Here is a 24611-nt window from a genome sequence, read left to right as displayed (position 1 = left end):
GAAGAAAATTGCAGATATAAACGCTTAAATTAAGTGCTACTGCATTAAAAAAAATATTTGACTTAATTATGTGAAATGCAATGCACTATTTTTACTGTCAGTTATGGGTCTCATTTCAAAAAGATTAGCAAACCTTTTCCAAAAAAACATGGAGATTTTCTTTATGTAACCTACAGTTTTGAGCCAGGATGTCTACATCGCATGACACCATTTCCACTCTGTCTAATTTAACAAATACCACAGGATTTACCAATAATCTATTTTTTATCAGGTTAAAATCAGCTTGAGTCTACTCTAAAACATCAGTGTTAACAAACTTCTAAATGATGCTGAAGACAGTAAAAAAGGATACGTTTAAATACCGCTGCAGGCGTGTTGGGTAAACTAAGCCAGAACAGGTCTGGCTTCGTAATAAAACTGAGAAAAAAGAAAGAATGCACATTTGCATATTCAATTCCAATGAACTTCACCGCAATAACTATAATTAAGGGCTTAACTATGGATGGATAAATATTGTGGATTAAGACTGAAGGGAACAGAAAGTGAAGGCACAAATATTGAAAATGGCTTAGGGCAGGGGTGTCAAGCTCAATTTCATCACGGGCCACATCAGCATTATGGTTGCACTCAAAGGGCCGGTTGTAACTTTAAGCTATATAAAAATACATATATAAATATTTAATATATATAAAATAATGCATTTATTATATTACATCATTGCCTCTGCATTGGATTATTATCGGGTAGGGTATAACTTCATAATTATCTACGTCTGAAAGCAGAAGTCTAGGGCAAATAACTGCAAGTCTCTTCAGTGAGAATGTCACAAAATGATTTAAAAAGAAAAGCCACATTCTGGAAAAACATTTAGAAAAAACTTAACTAAAAAAGAAAGGCATATTTAAAAAAAAGAATTTTGATGCATTGTGGGACATGTAGTTTATGGGCCACGTGCTTCTGTAAATCGGCATGTAACCTTATACACATATTATATTATTTGCAACCTCTTGTGGGGCCACATAACATGAAGTCACGGGCCGGACTTGGCCCACGGGCCTTGAGTTTGACACCCCTGGCTTAGGGGATGGATATATCAAGTCGTATACTGTGCATGATGCTCCAACAGCTGCTGCAAACTGTGAAGGACTTTCGATAACATAGGTGACATTTAAAGATTTTCATTTTGAATGGTATACGTCCCACACACCCTTTCATTCTGACTGTGACGGCACGGCTGTGAAAACATTTTACCCAAATTGTCTTAACTGGAACCATTACAAAAATCACTTAAGACAGGAAGAAGCTTATAAATTTTCAAACTGTAAACTACAAAAGGTTGAATTATGATTGGGTATCTTGACATTGAAATTGAGATTAAACTGCAAGAAAGTAATTTAGTTTAATCTAAAACAAGGAGCTGTCCAAGAACTTTTCAATAAGTAAACTAGCAAACATTTTATGTAAATCATGAAAATAAAATATAAAAAAAGACTATAAAACTGATGCCTGCTTTCAGTACTTAAAAATTCTCAAATCACTGCTCCACAGAGCTGCTGTAGACTCTTAATCTTGTGGCTAAGAAAGGCACTTATTCTTACTTTGACATAATGATAATTTGCTCTGAAATACACTATTGCCCTTTTTTTACTAAAGTAATGCTCTATTGATTTACTTGTTGTATAATCGTATTATATTAAGGCATTTCTCGCTTATTGCACAAGGATTTTATTTCTTCTTGACAGCTTGTTTTGGCATGTATTCACACCCTTTTCTATGAAGGGTAAGTCATGTTTTGTTCCATTGGCAGAGGTGGTAAAAAATAATAAACCTCCTCCTTTCTGAAGTTAAAATAGCCTGGTTGCTGGACCTGTTTAAGTCCGGCCTGACAGGCAGCCAGTCTTTGTATCTGACTTACTCTGAGCCTTTAAGTAATACCCCTCCTCACAATCTGAGGCCTTTGAAAAGACCCCGCCATTTTGTCAGGCCTGTATCCGAACAATAAAGCCTTCCCCTCTCTTTTTTAACTCCTTTTCCTTCTCTTTTCCTTTACTGCACCTCGTTAGTATCAAGGCTTTTTACCCTTCACAGCTTCCTACTCCACCTGCTAACTTTCCGTCAGACATATGAACACACACACACACACACACACACACACACACACACACACACACACACACACACACACACACACACACACACACACACACACACACACACTACTTTTAACATAATTCGTGTCATTGTCTGAGTCAAGCCAATCCCCCAACCGTGAAACAAAGAGGTCGGAGCGGCAGCCGTCCCCAGCGGGCCAGGTGTTCCACAGGGCTCAGTCCTCGGTCCTATGTGTTTTTTTTTTCATTCGCTCTTTCTCCTCATGTATCTGTATTTGTGTGTGTGTGTGTGTGTTTGTGTGTGTGTGTGCGTGCATGTGTGTGTAATGGCCCTGAGCATGGAGAGTGTGTGCAGCTGCCCGCCGAGGGTCCTCCTTTGTGTCCCCCTCCCTACCATTGTCAACTCACGCCTTCTCGTCCATTCATGGCTCAAGCCGGCGGATGGGCTGGTGGTGTGTGTGTGTGTGTGTGTGTGTGTGTGTGTGTGTGTGTGTGTGTGTGTGTGTGTCTGTGTCTGTGTGTCTGTGAAGTTTGGGGTGGGGGGAGAAGATATCCTTGCTTATCTTAGGGTCCCTTTCTATTGGTGGAGAGAGGGGTGATTGGTGTGTGTAAGTGTGTGTGTGTGTGTACAGAATAGACAGTGAAGACAGGAAAAGTGAGACGTGTGTGTCTGTGGTCAGATCTCTGCCTTCCTATTGGTCAGGAGGCAGACCCAGTGTGAGAAGGAGGAGGAGGAAGAAGCTGCTAGATGCTTTACACTCCATCTGTTTGTCAGTCACACTGCTTAACCTGCCGCCTCAGGACATTGCACTCTGCTTCTCAACCAAAAAAAAGGCTGTTCTCATAGGATTGCTGCTACCAGGAAACTAATTTTGCTCAGACTCTTGGATTGAATCAAAGCTTTACTTTCTCCAACTCTTTAAGTATTGGATGCTGGAGATTGGATACTGAGATTTTGCTTGAATAAGGAATTTTGGGCTTAATTTACAACCACCATTATTGGGAAACTCCCCCTGAAGTTATTTTTGACTTTGTGCTTTACTGTTGGAATGACCAAAGGTACCGTGGCTGGAAAGAACTCGTAGGAGTTGTTGCCTTCCCTGTTTTGCTGCGTTTCTGTTTTTCTTGGAGCTGTGAGGTAAGTGTTTTTTCTTTTCTTGTGCTTTTGGCCTGGGCTTACATATTAAGGAATACTGAAAGCGCTCTTATCATGTTTTATCATAAGTTGTAGTGTTTTGCATTGTTCATTGTTTACATCCTTTTTTATCTTGAAATGCCCCTAATCATGCTCCACAAACATATAGTCTTTGAACTTAACTCATAAATGTAACTCAACAACAGCTTACTTGTGAAAAAATGACCAAAATGCTGCAAAGAGTTAGCCAGACAAAGAAACTGTAAAAGTTATTCTGATGGTTGAGTTATGTTCTCCAGTTTAAATCAGTTTTAGTCTACAACTTCCAGCATAACATTTATCAAATCTTAACAACTGCAAAGAGTTAGCCAGACAAAGAAACTGTCAAAGTTGTGATGATCTTTTTTGTCTCTAGCTTAAATCTGTTTTACATGTTACAAGTTTCAAATCTCCATATTAAGAAAACACTCAAACATGTATTTATAGACATACTAAGCCTCTAATAAAAGCATAGTATGTTTAAGCTATGCTAACAGATGGTAGCAATGTCCGTTCGTCTACAACTTCTAGAATGAAATCTCAACTATTGGATGTGTTGCCATGCAATTTCCCAAAGTAGTTTATGCTCCGTTCACTTAGGAAGCTTTAAGTAGATATATAAAGTGTGTTCATGAGTGAAATTGAGGTGGACGGAAAGGCTTTGGGTGACATTCCTTGGGTGTCCCCAACAATGCAATAACAAGTTCAATTTCACTCCAATTTAATAAATAATAAAAATAGTACTAGTTTTTTTTAAGGGTGCCTTTCACGTCACCCAAGGACACCGTACAATTGTATAAATACTGCAACAAACCATGATAAAAACACAAACAGGCAAACATGGAGGAGACAATCAAAGTGGACACAAATGATGGGAACAGATGATGGTGAGCACTACAGGACTTATTTGAACAGGTGGGTTTTTAGTTAGGATTTTACTGTGGTGATTGTGTCAATCCCAAACCAATAAGGATATATTGTATTTAGTGATGGTTGCGGAACAAAATATGAAGAAATATGCTCCTGGGTTCAGTAACAGGGGAGTGGAAAAAATACGTAAGGGACTGAGAGTCTGCACAGCTGAGAGGTGAAAGTGAGTGCTACCCACAGACAGTGGTGATATGTATCACTGAGGCTGAATCTGGACACCACCAGTTGCAGGAGGGGGGGGGAAGGATGCTTTCATGGAGGTCCCCTGTGGTTTCAGGAGGCATCTGTTGCCCCCTCTGCCCATATATAGCCCCACCCCCTCCAACCCTGAACACCCCCTTTGTCCCCCTTCCCAGCCGGTCTCTGTGTGGCAGACTGGCTCTCCGGGCTCAGCCGGTAAATGGCAGCCATGCGTCGGCCCTGAGGGACCGGTCAGGGTCTGCCTCGGGGGGGATCATCCCTCCATACACTCCCCCATGGGGGCTAACCCGGGGATCATCATGACACATACTGAGATACAGAGTGCAGGCGGGCTGGGTCACTGAGGTGGAGGGCGAAGCATCTGCTCACTGTGGAAAGATCCCCCCACCCACTTACACACCTATAGAGAAATGATTTGGTAGATGAGTTTTTCTTTCCGTATGTTCGTACGGACTTGGATTCCAAACCCTGGCAAATGGAATCAGAATCAGAATACCTTTATTCTTCCCACAGAGGGGACATTCACATTGTTACAGCAGAAAATAACCAGACAGCTTAATGTAACCTAAGAAGCATGCATCAATTATAATAAAAAAAGTTACACAATTTACAAAATACAGTTCTGAGGGTTTAGCAGCCAGGTATTCATATTACCACTATTACCATAAGCCTTTCTGAGCTGAATAATCGCAGTTGCAGCGATTTTGTTCAACAGAAAAGTTGCTAAATGTTTGTTACTGAAACCAAAAACAGTTCAAATTACAACTTATTCTGTTTTATATGACATTGAAAGCCATCGAATGAAATACAGAAAATCCATTTTATAAATCAATATTCTTGTAGTTTTGATTTGCAGAGAACACCATAAACCGGCTTCTTATGTTATTTTTGATATCAGATTGTCAGTCAATCATTCAACAGTCAATCAATTCAATTCAAGTCAATCAACAGCAATCATTTCCACAAAATCAGTTCGTAGCACAATCTTCCCAAACATAATTTCTTCCTGTGCAGATGTATATAATCACAAAACCCTTAAAGCAGGAGAAAGTGATCAGTTTTATGCTCGCCTATAAAGTTTATTTTGGGTTAACTGTTTTTAATTCCATATCAATAACAACATGTCAGTATATTCAATTACACTAAAAGTCATTCATAATCTTTCAAAAAGAGTTTTGATAGCAAAATATGGCTGTAAAACGTTCCATAATGAACATATCATTTGGTTTTCTATCAATAATTTGGTTTCTGTTGGTTTTTGTAGATCATTCATTGTGTGTTCATTTGTGACATTTCGCTAAAGCTATTTTGTGTCAACATCCATGTTCTCCACAAAAGGAAATGCAACTTCTGTAATATTCCACAGCAGCCACAGTTATAGAATTGAGATAAGATAAGATATACTTTATTGATCCCAAAATTGGGAAATGTTTTCATTGCAGCAGCATGTAAAACAAAGTATTGCACATTATTAGAAATAAAAAAAGTAGAAAATAAACATTTAAACAATCTTAAAATAGAAGAAGAAACAGAACTAAAACAGTGAAAATATAAATAATTTGCTGTGGAAAGACTGCGAGATAATAAGAAACAATAATATTTCACTTGACTAAATCTGAAGTGATGATGAGCATTAATACGTTTCAGGTTGTATTACGAAACAAAAAGGTAGTTTAGTCCAACAGAGGGGAATGTTACATTTAGGGATGTCCCGATCACCTTTTTTTGCTCCCGATCCGATTCTGATCATTTGATTTTGACAATTTGCCGATACCGATTTTTCCCGATCCGATCTTTATGCAATGCATTAAGAGAAAAAAAAGCATTCAAGTTGTCCCTTAAGGTTTTTTTTTTAATTTAAATTGGATATTCTATCCAACATGGATATAGCTTCTTTCTTTCACAGCAGCATTGGATCAGTTCAGTTGTGCAGCATTGGATCAAAACAAAATAAAGCTTTCAGTACTCGTTAGCTTACTGCTACAATTAGACACTGCGCCCACTCTGTTGCCAGATTTGAGAGAAATAAGCAACCAGGTCTATGAAAACAAGCCCCAAAGAAGCAACACATACATGATGTTCTGTCATTTGAAACCAAAACTAAGGCCTCAGGATGACTTTAAGACTTGAACATGGTCATTTTTGTTTTGTAACATTGAATACAACATTTAAAAAAAAAGTATTTAAAAAAAAATAAATCCCGATCCCCGATTTTTTTCCTCCCGATTCCAATCTTTTGAAAATCACGTGATCGGCTCCGATCCCCGATCACGTGATCGGATCGGGACATCTCTAGTTACATTGTTACAGCAAAGAAACACTACTGATAAAGCCACATTAAAACATTGTTTAGTCAAGTGGCATGCACACAATAATACACATTTAGAATCAAATCATTATTTAACATTCCAATTACTAAAAGGGTACGCAGCAACGTTATATAAAATGAAGTGAATAAGTAGGAAGTAATGAAATAGCTGCTAGATGAATGTGCATTATATTTGCTGCGTTATATAACAACTTTGTAGTTACAGTATTGGGAAGTGCACAAAGAACTGAGGACAGCATTTTAACATATTGCACAACAGTGATGTTACTGTACTTTTATAATGTGGTAATTGTTTCGAAAACAGCTTCTGTTTTTTCCGAAATGAGATTTGCTTTAATGTAATTTACTTTCATTCACTACGGCAGACGCTTTTTGTCCTCCGGATTTGATTATCTGGGCTTTTTCCACCATAGGAGAGCTTCTAGAGTAGATCCACAATTATTATGTTCTATTTGTCTTATTTTACATATTTTTGTAAAGTCAGAGCAGAGGAATTAGAGCCATATTGACTGCGATGATAATTCATACAGTCTGATTCTGACGAGGCCATTCACACTCGCTGTGTCACTTTCATATTTCTGCTGACTCCTCAAAATCTCCGTCTGGCAACCTGTGACCCAGGCTGGTGTGTGTGTGTGTATGTGTGTGTGTGTGTGTGTGGGGGGGGTGAACGGGTTTAAAAAGCCCCCCAGCCTCCGTCTGTGCACGCTGCTCGGGAGTGGAGAACAATACCACCGTCACAGTGGGACAGATTGGGAGGCAGCTGCATTGTTGAAGGACGGCAAGCCAGACACACTTCTTCCCCCCACCCCCTGACACACACACTCACACACACTCTCACTCTTCCCCTTTGTGCCTCTTTTGTTGTTGGCGAACTAAATTATTCCAGCTCTCTTGTGGCATTCAGGGTGACAAACAGTGGCGTGGCAGCTGAGACGTCGGGGTCGAGACATTAAGAGGACCCTGCTTTCCGGTGCTTTAGCTAAGAGACTTTTGACTCAATTTGTTGGGAATGGTTGATAAAGATTGTGTTTCAAGTGCCTAAATAAAATGGGCTAGGGCTCTGATCTTTTACTTACTTAGTTTAAAGTAATTTATTGTTCAGGTACTAATGTTACAGAGAGCAACATTATTGCTGTATCTCGATATTGCAGTGCACTGAGTACCCAGGTGGTTTACTTGTACATGTCAAAAACTTGGACCCTTATGATTGCTTCAATACAAATTGCATTCACTACGTTCAGCTATACTGATGTTAGAAATAAATGTTCTATTTGGTAAATGTAGCATTCTGTAATGATTTTAACTCTTTTCGAATGAGTGTACAGCAACCATGTTCGATTTGAGACCCCACCACCCAGTCCAAATTCAATAAGAAAGAACACAGTGTACGACAGGAAAGTCCACTAATGGAAGTATCCAAATTGACACTAGCATATATGTTTATTTTAAGAAGATGGTTGTACTGTATGTATCAAAATGTAGGGATAATATGAGTAAGCTAAGAAGTCTTTAAAGTAGCTGTTCTCATGGTAATCATTGAAAACTTCCCATTCACTCAGCATAGTAAAACAGTCTCGTTATATTTCCTGCTGAAGCGTTATTTGTGTTGCACAGCCTCTCTTGTTTTATGCATAATCTGCATTTTCAAAGGTATTATTCCTGATTATTATCTTCCTTCATTTGAAAAAGAAATCCCCTTCATGGAAGCACAGTAACAAATGAATCAGCTACAAACGGTTTAACATCCAAAAAGCTGTAAACCTACAATTGAAATGCTTAATAGAAACTGCTTTCATTTACATTACATGTCATTTGTACTTTTGTACTTACATACTGTACTTTCAATACTGTGGACCATCCCCACAGGAGCAATTTTTTTGGTGAAGGGTCTTGCCCAGGGACACAACGACATGCTGACTGCAGTGGGACTCGAACTTGCTACCCCCTGATTCAAAGTCCAGCACTCTATCCACTGAGCCACAGCCGCCAGTTTAGCATTTAAGTGGTTCTCTGTCCTGCAGTAACAACGTTTAACAGACCTGGTATCAGTTTGACGCTTTGGAAAAACCCCTCATGGGTATTTCCACGGATAAATAACCTAACAATCTAACACTGACACTGACTGGTTTGTTTGTGAGCCGGTGTTAAATGCATTGGATCCAGTGAGCACCGATCTTGACTTTAAATAATTTTTAGCAAAAAGACAAGTAGAGGCAACTGTAAGAAGGACCTTGCCCATTGTTCTCATTTTTCATAATCTGCACCACAATGAACAAAAGCCCTGATGTTGTACTAAGGGCAAACAAGACTGAACTAGATCCCAGGATAAAGACCATTTAAGGAGACCTTTGTTAAGTATAGCTATGTGTGTTTGTGTGAGAGACGTAGGAGCAAGCAACACATGTTGTTTATTTAAAAAGGGGTCACCATGCAATATCCCATCACAACAGATCCCTCTTTGTTTGATCAAATCAGTGAACCACACTCTGGAAAGGAAAAGAGGCTGGATGGACCTGTTATTCTATTAAGGGTACTTCAATCCTTCATGAAAAGCCTATAAATCCTGCTTTGACTTCAATGTGAGTAGATCTTTGCTACAGTAGGTGGAGCTGCAGTGATTAGTCGTTGTTGAGGTGATTTAGTATAAAAAGCAAAAAATAGCATGAAACACATGACTTTCATCCAGGAAGCTGGTGTTTGCTGAAGGACAACATTGTGTTTCACTTGGTTTGGCAGATATTTTGACCCAAAACACAATCCTTTCAAGAAACTAAACATCAGTTGTGTTGTCTAAACCTAAAGACGTTGTTTTGTTTGTGTTCAAAACATCACGCTTTATGCGGTTTAACAATGCCTTGGTTTCATTTCCACGAGGTACAGTTTGGCCTGATTGATGCATTACAATGGCAGCGATTAGCATTCATAATGACCATTTCAACTGCTGATAACATTTAAAAATGGTGTTGGTGAAAGAACACTCAACAAAGCAAAAGATCCCTGTAGGCTAGGCATCTTAAAAACCCTTTAACACAACACTTGAGTAACAGGTTATGTGTTGCGGTTGTAAATTGAAAAATGTCAGGTTTTCTACTATAATATGATGCGTTCCTTATAAGACTACATTTCCCCCCAAAATACAGTTGTATATTTCAGGCAAATTGAGAGTTGTTCCTTTAGATAACAAGACTTCCAGCTCCTGATCTGTTGCTGTAATGTTTTGCAGGTTTGACCAGAAAGTCAGTGATGAGGATTAATGAGTGTTTGTTATGGCAAAGGTTCCTTCACACGTGTGACATGTATAATCTGCAGCCTAAGGCTAAAGCTCTGTTCACACATTTTTGGATTCATAAATATCTGGGAGTGGCTGAAAGCCTTTCTGTAGTATTTTGTGTTTTTAGCTCACAGCCAATGAGGGTTTTGCAATTGGCAATACACAATGGCAGGCCCATCATGGCATGTGCAATGGGAGGGGAGGAACATGCTTATATCAGAGCAGTTTGGCTCTGGCCTCAAGTCTTATTGATGCTGCATTGACAAAAGTGCTCCTCATTGCTAACATGCAAATGAGTAACTAAGTGGGAGGGCAGGTACGGGAAGTTCCAACTTGCCCCTTCTACCTTTAAAAGCCTGCTGTATTCAATGCCTCAACAAAGGACTTGCATTTAAGAACTACTTAATGTTTTTAGTCAATTCTGTTGTGAGAGCTCAATCGGTACACTTGGGGCTGGAGCTGCCAGACCTTTAAAGACAATGGGCTCTACTTATTTCCATGTTTCTGATGAAGAGGGTAACTGGAGTTGTTTGCATTGCTGAGGTTACTTGAGATGGCAGGAGAGGCAGATAAAGGTGATCTTTAACTCAGAGGTCACAATGTGAGCCAGACGCCCTTTAGATCTGAGAGAATCCTGAAGGTAGGGACACATGACTTTATTTCTCTGTGGGGTCTTTTCCCTAGTGTTGTCAGATGATTACTATCCGAGTCTGTCAGTGGCAAAAATACAACTTTAAGCGTGCATTGGGGGTGCATTGCAACCAATTTCATGGCTGCCGGCTGCAGCACTCTTGCTATATATCGGACCATACGGATTCATTTAATCTTTATTGTCCTACTAGGAGAAATTTGGAAAGCAGTATAGAGAACAACAAACAGAAAAAAACAATCTTTTAAATGATGTGCATTTGTACGGTTGGATGAAAGTGCTTTGGTCTGAAGTGTGAGCATGTTACTGCAAGGTAACATTCACCTTTTCTGCAAATTAAGCATCTCAAAAGGAACATATATGATTTTAAATGTATCGCATTTTCCACTGAGAACGTGATACCTCTGACCTGATGTCGCCTAGGTGGACCTAATTGTCCGGGTTGAGAATTACCCTTTCATGCAGCCCTCAGGAATTTAACCGTTCACTTCTTGTGTCTCCCTCAAGCTTCACTCTCAGAACGAGTCAGTGAGCTGTTTTCTACCTGCAGTAACAGTGGGGTCTGTCAGGTACTCAGGAGGTCACGGAGGACGTGGAGCTGGATGTATGAGACAGCTTCATGGGCGTGAAGGACCATCTGGAGGATGGAACAGGCCACATGCATAGCCTGGAGCTGGATCTGGACTACCTCCACGTGGAAGGTGCTGAACGGCAGGTCGGCCTGAGCACTGTGACGGTCGCTGGTAATTTAGGGGTCTTACAGGTCACAGAAGGCGCCCAGAGTAACAGCAGTAACAGTAGCACAAGCTTTAGTACTAATTCCTGCTACAGCAGCAGCAGTAGTTGCAGTAACTTCTCTGACAGTGACGATGAGCGGCTCCAGAATGGGTCCAATTCAGAAACTCCAAACCCTCAGCAAGAACAGCAGGATGTACACCTCCAAGAGTCCTCTTCAGTCTTTCCGACAGTCAGGCTGGACCTGTCTCCAAACCGAACCCCTGCAGACCCCCCACAGCCAGAAACCTCATCTCCCACTGACCCCGCCACAGAATACCGCGCCAAAGTGGAGTTTGCTCTCAAGCTAGGCTACTCTGAGGCGCTGGTGCTGCTGGTGCTGAGGAAACTGGGCCCCGACGCACTCATCAATGACATCCTGGGTGAGCTGGTCAAACTGGGAACCAAGACAGAGATGGAGCAACAAGGAGGTTCCACTGCCTCCCAGTCTCTTTCCTCCTCTCCGTTGTCCTCTTTGAACGGCTCCTTCGCCTCCTCTAACAACTCCTCTCTGGACTCCTGTCGGATGCTGTGTCCGTCCCAGCTTCTGGACGACAAAGACAACCTCAGACCAGTTGTTGTCGATGGAAGCAACGTAGCCATGAGGTGAGGAAGTAAAGGGTTTCTAACTTCTACGTGGCCATATTTTACATTGTGAATGCACTAATGCTTGATGCTTAATGCCCCCCGTATAAAACCCCATCTTGTAAAATAGATCTTTCTAATATACATTTCTTTGGCAACTCTCACTGCAGTAAAAAATAGACAATAAATAAATAAGAGTGTTAAAAGCAGAGGTAGTAGCGATGACAGTGCAATGTGCATATTAACTTACAGTCTAAATATATATTAGTAAAAAAAAAGCAAAGGAACTATTAACCACAGTAAATGATTAATATTGCTGATGTAGAGTATAAGTTGGTGGCGAAGTCCATAGGGACTTGGCTTGGCAACTGGAAGGTCACCAGTTCAAGTCCCGGAACGACCAAGTGCTATCGAGGTGTCCCTGAGCAAGGCACCGTTCCCTACACTGCTCCCCAGGCGCCTTACATAAAGGCAGCCCACTGTTCCTAACACTAGGATGGGTCAAATGCAGAGAAACCGTTTCGTTACATAGTACCTGTACTACGTAATGACAATAAGTTGAATCTAATCTAAATCTAAAAGTTGGCAAAACTAGGTCATATTCAATGCAGCAGTTTAAATGTTGGTAGTAGGACAAGTCTTTTGTTTGCATTCACATTACTGATTGTTCCCTAAACATGTCTTTCAGTCATGGAAATAAGGAGGTATTCTCCTGCCAAGGCATCCAGCTTGCTGTTGATTGGTTTTTGGAGCAAGGCCATAGAGACATAACTGTTTTTGTCCCTGCCTGGAGAAAAGAGCAGTCCCGTCCCGATGCTCTTATCACAGGTAACAATTGCTAATGTTTTTATTCATTCAATGACTCGAACATGGAACTTTCTTCAACTTCTTCCTGACATTTTTTTCTGTTGAACTGAATTCTGTCTTTCTTTAGACCAAGACGTCTTACGGCGACTAGAGAAAGAGAAGATTCTGGTCTTCACTCCGTCTCGCCGTGTGCAGGGACGCAGAGTGGTTTGCTACGATGACCGCTTCATCGTCAAACTGGCCTACGAGTCCGCCGGCATCATTGTTTCCAATGACAACTACCGTGACTTGGCCAATGAAAAGCCAGAGTGGAAGAAATTCATTGATGAGCGTCTACTGATGTACTCCTTTGTAAATGACAAGTAAGAAACACATGCCTTAGGGATGTTCAGTTGGAGAATTTGTTAATTATTTTAGAACACGGAAAACAACTTATTTTCTGTCAGTTGTAAAAGATGTTAAAACCAAGCCGGTTTTCCTCTACCATTTGCATAGTGCATTTTTGCAGAAATTTTTTTTTGAGGACTTCCCTTTTGCTTATAAGACACTTTCATTTCCTCATTTATGTTCCTTTGATCTTTTGACTGTTCTTCATTATTACTTTCTTCATTTTTCCCTTTAAACTGTGGGGTTTTCTCTGGAAGTTTTTCCTTGTACGATGTGAGGGTCTAAGGACAGAGGGTGTCGTATTGTCATACTGATATTCTGTACAAACTGTGAAGTCCACTGAGACAAATGTAACATTTGTGATATTGGGCTATATAAATAAACATTGATTGATTGATTGATACTTCACCGATCAAATCCCCTCTGTACAAAAGATACTCCATTTGTCAGTTTTATCTATTTATTTAATATATTGTTTAGGAATATGTTTGATTGCTGTTTAATCTATTAATTGTGTATTCAGGTTCATGCCACCAGATGACCCTTTGGGACGACATGGACCCAGTCTGGAGAACTTCCTGAGGAAAATACCTATTGTTCCTGAGCACAGGAAGCAGCCGTGTCCTTATGGTAAAAATATTAACTGTATTTTTTGTTGTGCCTTCTTAGCCCCAGTTGTTTTGATTTTGAAAATACATGGAATTAACACAGATTAAATCGATGCGAAAGTTTTCCATTAACCAACATGCTATGATATATTTTCATTCCAATGCATTGATGCAGAATGTTTTTCTTTCTTTGTCCTTTAGGTAAGAAATGCACATATGGCCACAAGTGCAAGTTTTACCACCCTGAAAGAGGCAGCCAGCCCCAGCGTGCCGTGGCTGATGAGCTTCGTGCCAGTGCCAAAATGTCATCAGTAGCTTCTAGAGGCCTGCTGGAAGATGCCCTGACAGTGAAAAACCAAAGTTATGGTGTAGCAGTAGGAATGGCCGAGGCTGAGCCAAGTCAGAGCACCCCAAAGAAACAGCCGAACCCCAGCCTTCAGAGCTCCTTAACTGACCTCGTGGAGGACAGGTTTCGTATCCAGTCCAAAGTGGACGGGCGTCGGGGAAGCAGCAGTAGCAGCAGCAGCTGTAGCAGCAGCCTTATTGGGTATCCTGCTCCAGGCGGGCCGCCGTCCTTAGGAAGCTTTGACCACTGGGAGCATCCTGGGGTTACTGGTGGAGGGAGGGCTTCTGGAGCCTCTGGACCAAGCCAGGCTGAAACCTACCACAGATGTGAGTCTCCAGAGCCTAGCTACAGCTCAATGGTAAAGAACTACTCCAGCCTCGGTCTGGTTGTGCCACAGAGTCCTGAACGCTTCTTCCCTGCTGATCTGAGAGGTGGATCGCTGCTGTCAGACTTTGGCAGTGAAGGAAGCTTAAGCTCAGACTCTTTCTCCCCTGACCCCGTGTTAGACGATGGCCACAAGTGCCACCATCACCACCACCATCCTCACCACCATCATCACTGCTCTGGCCAGTTTTCCCACGCTGTAAGCCGCGTTCCTCCTGGATTTGGCCAGCATCCTCATGGCTATCCTGTTCCTCAAGCTCTGCGGAGAAAACATGATTATGGCCTCGAAGACCTGCCAGCTTCTGTTACCTCTCATGGATCTCCTCGTCCCTTCCAGTCCCCTTCAGCCTACATCCCACCCCACTTTCAGCATCCATTCGGGAGCAGTTTCCAAGGGGAATTTCCAGCTCGGTCACCCCAAACGTCCACGGCTCACTCCCACGTTCAGAACTCCCCTCTTGGCCGCAATTTGATGGGCTCCGTTTGGCAGGATGGTGGGCTCCAGGACTCCCAAATGTACAAGGGGTCGCCACTTCAATCCCGAAGGAACCACTCTGTGATTAACCCACCACTACAGCATCAGATGAACTGGGACCCACATTACCAGCAGTCCCCTAAGCCTTGTTATGATCCGTATGCTTTCCAGAGCTTTCCAGAAGTCCATGAGAAGGCTTGGCACTCTCCTTGGGGCAGGCAAACCCATTCGTCACCGCATGGCCTTTCAGCATCAACTCTTCCACCCCTTCACCAGTTATCCCTTCCACCCATTACTACCCACAAAAGCCACCTGCTGCCCTCAGTGCCTCAGCACCAGGAGCCTCCTGCCTTAGGTCGATACCAGGACCTCAGGGAGAAGGTGTTTGTTAACTTGTGCCGCATCTTCCCGCCAGATTTAGTGAGGATGGTAATGACCAGGAATTCTCATATGGTGGATGCTCAGGAGCTTGCAGCTGCGATTCTGATGGAGAAATCGCAGCACGGTTCTTGAATGAAGTTACAGTTTCATCTTAACTGAGATGTCTTCTGCAGGTTTATTACCTACGGTCATCTTAGTTATTTAAGTCAGGTTGGACTTACATAGACCAAAAGCACAAGATACAAAGCTCCTTAAGTTGGTAATGGACTGCTTATTTTATTGCAGGGAAGTCTTGTTAATTCTAAATGGTATTTTTTGTAAAGGGAGATCCCCAAATTGCCATATTTTTCTATAATATGTCTGCTATTTCAGCACTTAAGATCAGGTAAAGTCTGGGTTTAATTTGATTGTTTGAGCAAGGGAAATTGGGGTTCTTAGGGAGGCTTTAAATGTGTCATAAAGGGTGACAGTGTTGTCAATTTTAAATTAATTAATTTGTTATATTTTAAGTTATTTACATATTTTGAAATTATTATGTTTTTTTGCACTTTTTTGTTATTGCTGTGTTCTCGCAGCTTTTCTTTTCGGCAATCATATCAGGGTATAGCTCAAAGTCGTACTTTCCATCTGGGCGAAATACTTCTGTTTTCCAGTCACTGAGATCATGACAACTTGGGGTGTGTAAAGGAATCTACTAAATTGTAAAACTTAAATACACATTTTGAATATTTTCCTAGCGTATTTAATGCTCAGATTAGCTCAACAAACGGTGCAAGGGTTTCTCTGCATACTGACAGGTGGCCGATCGGTTGATTTGGTGATATTTGGTGGATTTTCCCCACAGGGAAGTGAAACTCAAGAGGCACCCACAAAAGAAGAGAGCAAAAACTCCATTAGAAAACCCCAAGCTGTTGTTCACTTTTGAAAAAGAGTTTATTTCCTCTGGTAGGATAGCCCTGTCAGCTGACTTCACGCTTTATCAGCTTTCAGTGCTGACTTCTTTTTTTGTTTGTAACACAACACAACTTCTGTTCTTTTCTATCTTTAAATCATGTCAAAGTTCAATATCATATGACTGTGGCAGTAGATCATGGTCACCATAAATGTTTAGGTGAGAGAAGAAGATTGTTGGTATTTTTATGATTTTAATTTAAAATACGTGTTAATTTATTACCTTTAATGTGTGTGAATGTCTGTCTTGCATGAAACACAGGGTCTCCTTTGTCAGTGGTGACACCAAAGGGAAGGTTAAGCCCCTCGAATAGGGTATAACTCCCTTGTGCCCCTCTGTTACATTCATACCTTTGCAGTAAAAGACAGGACAGGTGAAAGTTGGAAAACGCCTTCTTCAAAGTCAAATCTTCCCTCAGAGTATGACAACACTGGAAATACTTGTACTTAGATCGTAGTTTTTAGTTTAACTTTTTCTCAGAAGCTCTGGTTATCTCATTGGTTAAATTACAACTTAATGGTTGAGTAAATAAATACATGATAATAATAATAATAATCATTTTTTATTAATTTCTGACCATCAAGCAGCATGGTCATCAGAATACAATTATTAAGGCAGCAGTAAGCTAATATGAATTGTTGAAATGTGGCAGCCTAGATGGCTTTTTTCTATGTATTAATTGAATTATCACATTTAAACAAATCTCTATGTAATCTACATTTAAAAAAAAAAAAAAGAATCGGAAGAGATAATTAGTATAATTTATATAATAACAGATATTTGTATTACTACTATTTCATTACCATGTCAACCAATGGGATTATCTCAATTTCTGAAGAACTGTTTGGAGAACTAAACTAACTTTTGCCTGATTATCTTAATATCTAGTAGCCAGATGACACTTCTCTTTGTTGATACAAATTGTATCCTATAAACATTTTTAAGATCATAAGTTTTATAAAAGAATATATGAAAAAAATATATATTTCGAGTTGAATATTTTGAGTATTTGTGGCAAACTTTGTCACCTTTGGTACTTATTTATATGAGGGGGTTCTTTATTCCCTTTTTTCAATGGGCAAGAAATAGAAACTGATATTGTTTATTTAAACTGAAAGCATGATACAAGCATGGTACTCTGTAGCCCAAAAGCTACTGACCGTGGTTGAAAGGTGTTAAAAATAACAAATATGTTTAAAAGGGTATGTAGTCTTATTTCTCATGAGACAAATTGGAGCCTTGCTAGTGTCACAGTCCACCACAGAACAGCATTTCTGAAACCTTTGGAGTGAGAGTTGAGAAATACAAAAATACGTGGCAATAGTGTTTGCCGTTAAAACAGAGGAGAATAAACACAGTCTCACAGCATTTCATGTTATAGTCACGAAATGAATCTATTGATTCGTGTTCACCAACACGATTTTCGCTTTTTTTTCGTGTCACACAGAACGATTTTAAAAGCAATGTAAATAATAACAAATTTGAAGGAAAATGATATTTAAAAAAATACAGATTTCAGTATTCTGACACAAAACGATTTTAGAAGCAATGTATTTATATTGGTAGTATGTTTCGTGTCTGCACCAAATAATAACAAATTAGAAGGAAAAGTTTTTTTGTTTTTTTTTTAAATACAGATTTCAGTATTCTGAGGCTCTGAGCCCCATTTCTTTTCCTCGCGGACGGCAACAAAACTCAGACATTATACAATTTAAAATAAAAGGGTTAGGGTTAGGGTAAGATATTGAGTAAGAAAATGTTTTTATAAACCACACAGCTTCTGGTCTTCCAAGACCCGACCGGACAAAAAGACGTGGTGCACTGCAGGCACGAAACTACCAATTAAATACATTGCTTTTAAAATTGTTCTGTGTGACACAAAAAAATGCAAAAATCGTGTTGGTGAATACGAATTAATAGATTAAATAAATGTTGTGACTATAACACGAAGTGCCGTGAGACTGGTTTGGGAGAATATAGCTTTCTTCTCCTTTGGATGCCTTTCCCAGGAAGCTTAAACCACAACATGTTCTTCGTTGTTGTCTCGAAGCTCTCTTACTTGAAAAGCTCTTTTCTCAAGGGCTGTACTGTCATTTCAACCGTGTTGGCCTCAGGAACAGGTCCTGGGTCATTCCTGTCTGTCAGTTTATTTTCTGGTTTTCTGACGCTCTCGTGCTTTAAAGTAACGGCTGATTAAGTCAGTCATACAGTAGGTCTGGCTAGCACTGTGTGCTTGTGTGTGCTACAGGGTTAAGATACTCACAACTTTACTAAACAAACCTCTTAAAAGGTGTTGTGTCAACATTCCTGTGGATATTTAAACCCTAATAGTGTATTGGGGAACAAATATTTTCTATTATCATGAACTTGTTAAGAGCTATTTTTCTAATTGTACATGTTTATCTGCAAGAAGAGATTCAAGTCAGTATTGCTGATTAAAGGGATTTACACGTTGCTAACTGTGCTAACGTTGCTAACTGTGCTAATGTTGTGTTTTTTCCACAAAGGTTACTTGACAGTGTTCAGGATTGAGTGTGGTGTGTGAGACAGCAAACTTACCATTGCAGTTCTTTCTGTTATTTTTCTCAAGCCTCTCTGTAAGTAAGAATGAGTTCTTCAGCTTTGGAAAATCACACTTTTCTGTCTGCACGTCAACCTCCACTCGAGTAGCAATAAGCTAGCTTGTTAGCAAACGTTTATAAGTCTTTCTCTCAGCACAGGTGTAAGTAGTTACATTAACAATGGCTTTGTTGTATTAAAGTGTCTCTGTGAGCATGTAAACCACACCAGCGCCCAGAAACCGAAGCAGGCGAATTGAATTCAGCTGTTGTTCATTTGAGCATTTACACCTGTGCTTGTTCTCATGTGACGTTGCAAAATGTCCTCTGGGAGAACGACCTATTGGCACCCTATGGCTGTGTTCGAAATCACATCTTTATCACAATCTTTATGTTCTGCATACTTTCTACTAGTTTAAAGATTAGGAATGCCATTTCCAGCAGCAGGTAAACTCAATGCAATGTATCTACTTAACATGACTGTATTTGAAAGTTAAAGGTACGTGCGACCGTTGAATTAAAATTAAACATAACTACTATTTAAGGCATATTTTCATCTACAGTACATTATGTATTTCTCTTGCATTTTCTTTTCATCAATCGTAATTATCTTACATGACGTTCAATTATTTGAATCTGCTGGGCTATTTCCCATTGGACGGTCTAAAAAGCAGCATTTTGGGTAGTTGAGTACAGTATGTCCAGTAAGCTATAGTCTCATACTTAGAAATTCCTGCTAAATTAGTTTTCGCTGGAAATTCCTTTGCACATCATTTGTCATGCCAAGTTTAGTGTATATCCTGTATTGGTATGCGATTTCGACACAGCCTTCTACTTTCTAAAGAATGTATGTGACTTCAGGTATGAGTTCTTCTGCAAACTATGCCACCGTTTTTTACAACAATGCTATCATTGTTGTACAAAACGGTGGCAAAGGTTTTCACTCTTTTTTGCTTTAAACATATCAGGGATCAAATCCATGCTGCAGGCCCTCATAATACCTTGACAGACACAAAGGTCATTTATGCTGAATAATTGTAACCTGTATTCCACAGTGAACACATCCTCTGGCATTTTTCTCCTTTCTCGTTGAGTCTGAATACACTTTTAAGAATGTATTTGGGTTTCATTTGGACAAATAGCCTGCTGTTTTGTAATGTCTTGCTCTTTTGTTTAAAATGGACTCAGTTTTTTTTAAATCCAATGTGAAAGAAATGTAAAAATGCAACAATGTCCCTGTTTTATCCCAGTTAATCCCATCTTTATTTCTTCTGTGCTTTAATGACAGAACAAAATAAAGTGCCACCTTTTTTGGGAACCAAAGCCAAGTAAGATGCTGTTTATTGCTTTTCAATGTTTCCCCTTTGCTCAGGTCAATGGTGGTTATGTTAAACCAAAATGTAAAAGAAGATATTAAAGTGTTTGACCATTGCTGTTGTTTCACCGTGTCCTACTGGCAGATGAAGAGTTTTATTCCAAAACATGTGTACAACTGTGCTGATTTATAAGGTATATTGATTAAGCCCAGTCAGAAGTACCTACGCTTTTGGGTACAATACTAAGGCATTGTTTTAAACTGCAAACAAAAAAAAAATGTCTGAATTGCTTTTCCACAAACAAGTTTTATCTGGTCTTTTTTCATGTATTTATTATTGTAGGAAAACATGTCTTTTGGAGTGGGGCTCTTCAAATGTTTGTGCTTTAGGGATGTTGAACTTTACTGAGCCTTAGGCAATGAAACCCAAAACTGAAGCACGAAAAACAAACCTGTCATGCCTAAAGACTCTGGGAAACTGTGGCCAAATGAGACATGTTGACTGTTCTTGTGTGTGATGTAAAAGTAAGCAATAAAAGCCCTACTCAAGCTTTCATGTGTTCCTTATGGGTTTCCTTTTTTTCTCAATAAAGTGGTGCAGTAATAAGTGCTCAAATCCAGAAGTGACTCAGCCATTTCCCTATTGTGTGTGTTCACTTGTCTCGAAGTCCACGCATAGTCAAATAATTCACTAACGGAAAAGTAATTAAAGACACACAGGCGTCAGGTTACGAACATTTATATCTGACACAAAATCTATGAATGAATCCAAATCTACCTCAGTCCGGACTCATCATCATACTGTGGCTTCAAAGTTAGAAATATAAATTCATTCTTTATTGTGGGGCAAAATATATATTTGAACAAATGTCTAACTGAATGCAGTGTAAAATAAGCAAATCTACTTTTCTCATCAGAGTGAGCATTTGTAAACTGACAACCATTCAAGAAGAAGAAACAAATTAGCTGATATAATATTAACAGAACAATGATAACTAAATGTCTGACTTTCCTAACACAAGACAACAAAAAGTAACCCCAGACTGAAAGGAAATGAGACGATAAGGCAGGTTTTCTTTTTTAAACAAATTATTTAAATTGTTGACATAAAAGGAACAGATATTAAAGCGTTACGGAAAACCGTGCCGGCAACATCGACGAGCTACAAATGGCCTTTTCATTTTGTTGAGTCAAAGCACGACATCAACCAATCCTCGGGTTGTGTCTAACGGTCCTGTCGTTTAACTATCATAAATGCAAGCTTTAAAACTGTCAGTACTGTAAAAGAGGGGAGAAGTCCAGGTTCATGCCAGGATATGTTGCTTGCTATTTTTCCGACAGATTAAAAGACGTGTGCGTTGTTGGGGGGATGGGGGCGGAGCTCTAAAAAGCAGGAAGCAGTGTGATTGGCCAACCACTGCTAGGCAGAGCTTTGGCGTAGCTACAAAGCCCGTCAGCCGGTCTTTCTCCTGGATAGAAAAATAAGATCAGGAGTTCCTGGGGAGGCAGCAGGTTTGTGTGAGGCGTTGACATGGCAGACTAAACGGTCTATTTTCATCGTGGTGTCCACCCTTCTTCCACGGCTCACATGGACTCAAACTCATCGATGCGCTGCTTTGTGTTGCCCTGGCGGATCTGGCGCAGGGTCTTGTATTTGTCTCTTCCCGCCCGGACGTTCTCAGCGTGCAGCATGTCGTTCTGAGTCTTCTTGGTGTCATCGCGGGCCTCGGCCAACTCTGAACTCAGAACCTGGACAGAAGGGAGACAGAGATATAGATGAGATCAGTGGTGGATTTTTTTTTTAATAAGTCAGGCCTTAACTTAACTTAAATGTATCAAGCCAGTATTTGGATGCATTATGCAAAGCGTCTTTGAGCACTAGGAAAAGCGCTATACAAATTAAATGTATTATTATTATTATGTCGTTATGCAACATTTGTATTACACTAGCATGGCTTGCTATGTGACACAGGGCTGCACGATATCAGCCAAATGTGCAAGGTATGTTGAAGGTATGCTAAATTGAATAATATAAAAAAAAAGTAATAATGTTTAAGCTGTACCTGAAGTTCTTTCTTCAGATTCAGATTGCATGATAGCAAGTAAAAAGAAATAACAATACATTCTGTGACCGATCTCAATAAGAGCCTGTTTGCAAATGTAATGGACAATTAAGCAATCTAAATCTGAAGATGCTATCGTATTGCGACTTTTAGGCTTTTGGCTGAATAGGACTACAGAAGTTGTCGAGGACGTTGTATGTCATTACGCCGAACACGTAAACACTCTCGCTAAGTTTGTTTGCCCTGTTCTGCTTGAAAGCAAGTACCTGCGCTCTTGAAAACTGTTATAACAAACGCTTCAACTTGTAAAAAAAATGGTATCTGTATTTTTGAATATCGATCTTAAGTTGGCGTGACGTTGAAGTCGTGCTGCTGTACTCGGCTGTAGTTCCTTTATAGCATAACGTTAGCATTTTGCTTCTGGCGATTAGATTTATGATTCGAAAATTATAAAAGTAGGGTAGACACGTGGAGATTATCCGGCTGAACAAAACGTGCATTTATCAAACAGGTTATTTTTCCACAGATCTTATTTTTTACAATATTCCAAAATCCTATGGAGAAATCCCGTTGCTTTTTTGTCGAGGGGAACCGTGGGCAGCTTACTTCTGGATCGGTCTACAAAAATACGTCATCCCTGCACCACTCTATAAGAGCTTGCCAATTTAAAGGGGACCTATCATGCAAATGCACTTTTGTACGTCTTTTCTACATGAATATGTGTCCCCGGTGTTCCAGGGAACTCACCAAGTGTCAGAAAACACAACCCTCTCTATTTCCCTCCATACCCAAATCTCTTAAAAAGGGGCTGCAACGGATCTGATACAGACTGATCCAGATTTGAACACTTCTGTGATGTCACAGAAGTGGCGCTACGGCTATTGGGCCAACTCCACCAATCAGGAGGAGACAGCCACGGACATTGCCGTTGGAAAGCGCTGGAGACGCTGTAGTACATATGCCAGGCCTGTAGATGGTGCTGTTCTCACAGAATCAGCCCATGATGCAAAGACAGTGTTAAATTGAGCGAAATGAGGAATGGCTAAAATGCATGATCTGTTTGGTATTTTGAAAAATATAAAGTATAAATATGCCTTATATAGGTATGGTCCTACACTATATTATTCAAATATAGCATGATAGGTCCACTTTAATGGACAATTAAGCAATCTAAATCTGAAGATGCTATCATATCGGGATTTTCAACAGAATTTGAGAAGAGAGTAATGTTTGAGCTGTACCTGCAGTTGTTTCTTGACGCGCTCATTCTTCTGCGCCTCAGTGACGCGCTCCTCTTCGCTGTGGTGGATCACGCCCTGGCTGAGGAGCTCGGCGCTCGCCTCGGCCCTCGTTTCGTCCTCCTCGTCGTTTTCTGGTGCCGGAGGAGACGTCATGGCCGACTTCAGCTCCTCTCTGGTCTTCTCCAGGTCGTCCTGTGCTGACAACGCCTGCAAAAAGACACACATGGAAACTTATAGTGAGTCTACAGAAAGATTTGGACTGAAGCACAATGTAATACCTGAAGACTTTTACAGGAACTAGGTAGGTTTGCCATCTAAGTCAAATAACTTTTTATACAAATGTTATAATAACAGTATGAATAGTGAGTTGAAACATTAAAGAATACAATGAAAAAATAAATTATAATAATTCATAATAATACAATAAAAACAAGAATACAGATTGTTTATAATAATATAAAATACAAGTCTAATCATATAATTTATGATAATATTAATAATAATTACGAATTGATTAGCAGTTGTTGTATCCCAAAATAAAAGCAGAGAATATTTATGTAAATCCAGGGGTTACATTACTTTGTGTTGCCATTCTGTTGCTTCATCTTCTTTTTTCCTCTTGGCTTCCTCGAGCAGAGAGATTTTGGCAGTGAACTCCGCTAACTCAGCAGCCTGTCCAAAAACAACAACACATGTTAGCTAAAAGTTAACAAATTGAGCTCATTGTGGCGTCCAAACAAAAGTCCTGAAAACCTCAACGGTATTTCCAGTTTAAAATAATATGAAACAGACAATATGGAAACAAAACTTGGGTTATTTGAGAAACTGATAGTTGATAAATGTCCTCTAGTTGATTAAAGCCTAAACCAATGAAACACTGTCTGTTATTAGTTTTTACATTACATGTTGTTGTTCTTAAGCCTTTAACCGAGGTGACTCACACACCCCTTAAGACTACATGCTAAATGGATATATTTTGGGGTTAGGTACATTGACATGCTGTCTTCTAGCCCCTGCGCCAAAGTCAATTGCTGTATAGTAATACACTTTAAGCAAAGTGTAAAATT

The 24611-nt window shown here is 40.0% G+C and overlaps 2 protein-coding genes across 3 annotated transcripts in view; one reads left to right on the top strand and one right to left on the bottom strand.

Moving 5' to 3' along the window:
* The first annotated feature begins 2978 nt into the window (after positions 1-2978).
* LOC307028571 (putative ribonuclease ZC3H12C) lies at positions 2979-18894 on the top strand. The gene is made up of 6 exons (XM_079663717.1): positions 2979-3249; positions 11176-12048; positions 12716-12855; positions 12962-13196; positions 13745-13851; positions 14031-18894. The coding sequence occupies exons 2-6, from the start codon at positions 11288-11290 to the stop codon at positions 15545-15547; spliced, it is 2760 nt and encodes a 919-aa protein (XP_079519843.1). The 5' UTR covers positions 2979-3249; positions 11176-11287; the 3' UTR covers positions 15548-18894.
* Positions 18895-20963: 2069 nt separating this feature from the next.
* LOC307028572 (radixin) overlaps positions 20964-24611 on the bottom strand; it is a 41310-nt gene continuing 37662 nt past the window's right edge. For both annotated transcript variants that reach the window (XM_079663718.1, XM_079663719.1), the window contains 3 exons: positions 24124-24216; positions 23545-23751; positions 20964-21989 (listed from right to left, as the gene is read on the bottom strand). In XM_079663718.1, coding sequence (XP_079519844.1) covers positions 21825-21989; positions 23545-23751; positions 24124-24216 — 465 coding nt within the window. In that variant the 3' untranslated portion in view covers positions 20964-21824. The remainder of the gene's footprint in view (positions 21990-23544; positions 23752-24123; positions 24217-24611) is intronic.

The sequence above is a fragment of the Notothenia rossii genome (assembly GCF_949606895.1).
Source record: "Notothenia rossii genome assembly, chromosome: 2".
Classification (NCBI taxonomy): domain Eukaryota; kingdom Metazoa; phylum Chordata; class Actinopteri; order Perciformes; family Nototheniidae; genus Notothenia; species Notothenia rossii.
Note: the sequence above shows the minus strand (reverse complement) of the source record. Positions and strands in the feature narration are given on the sequence as shown.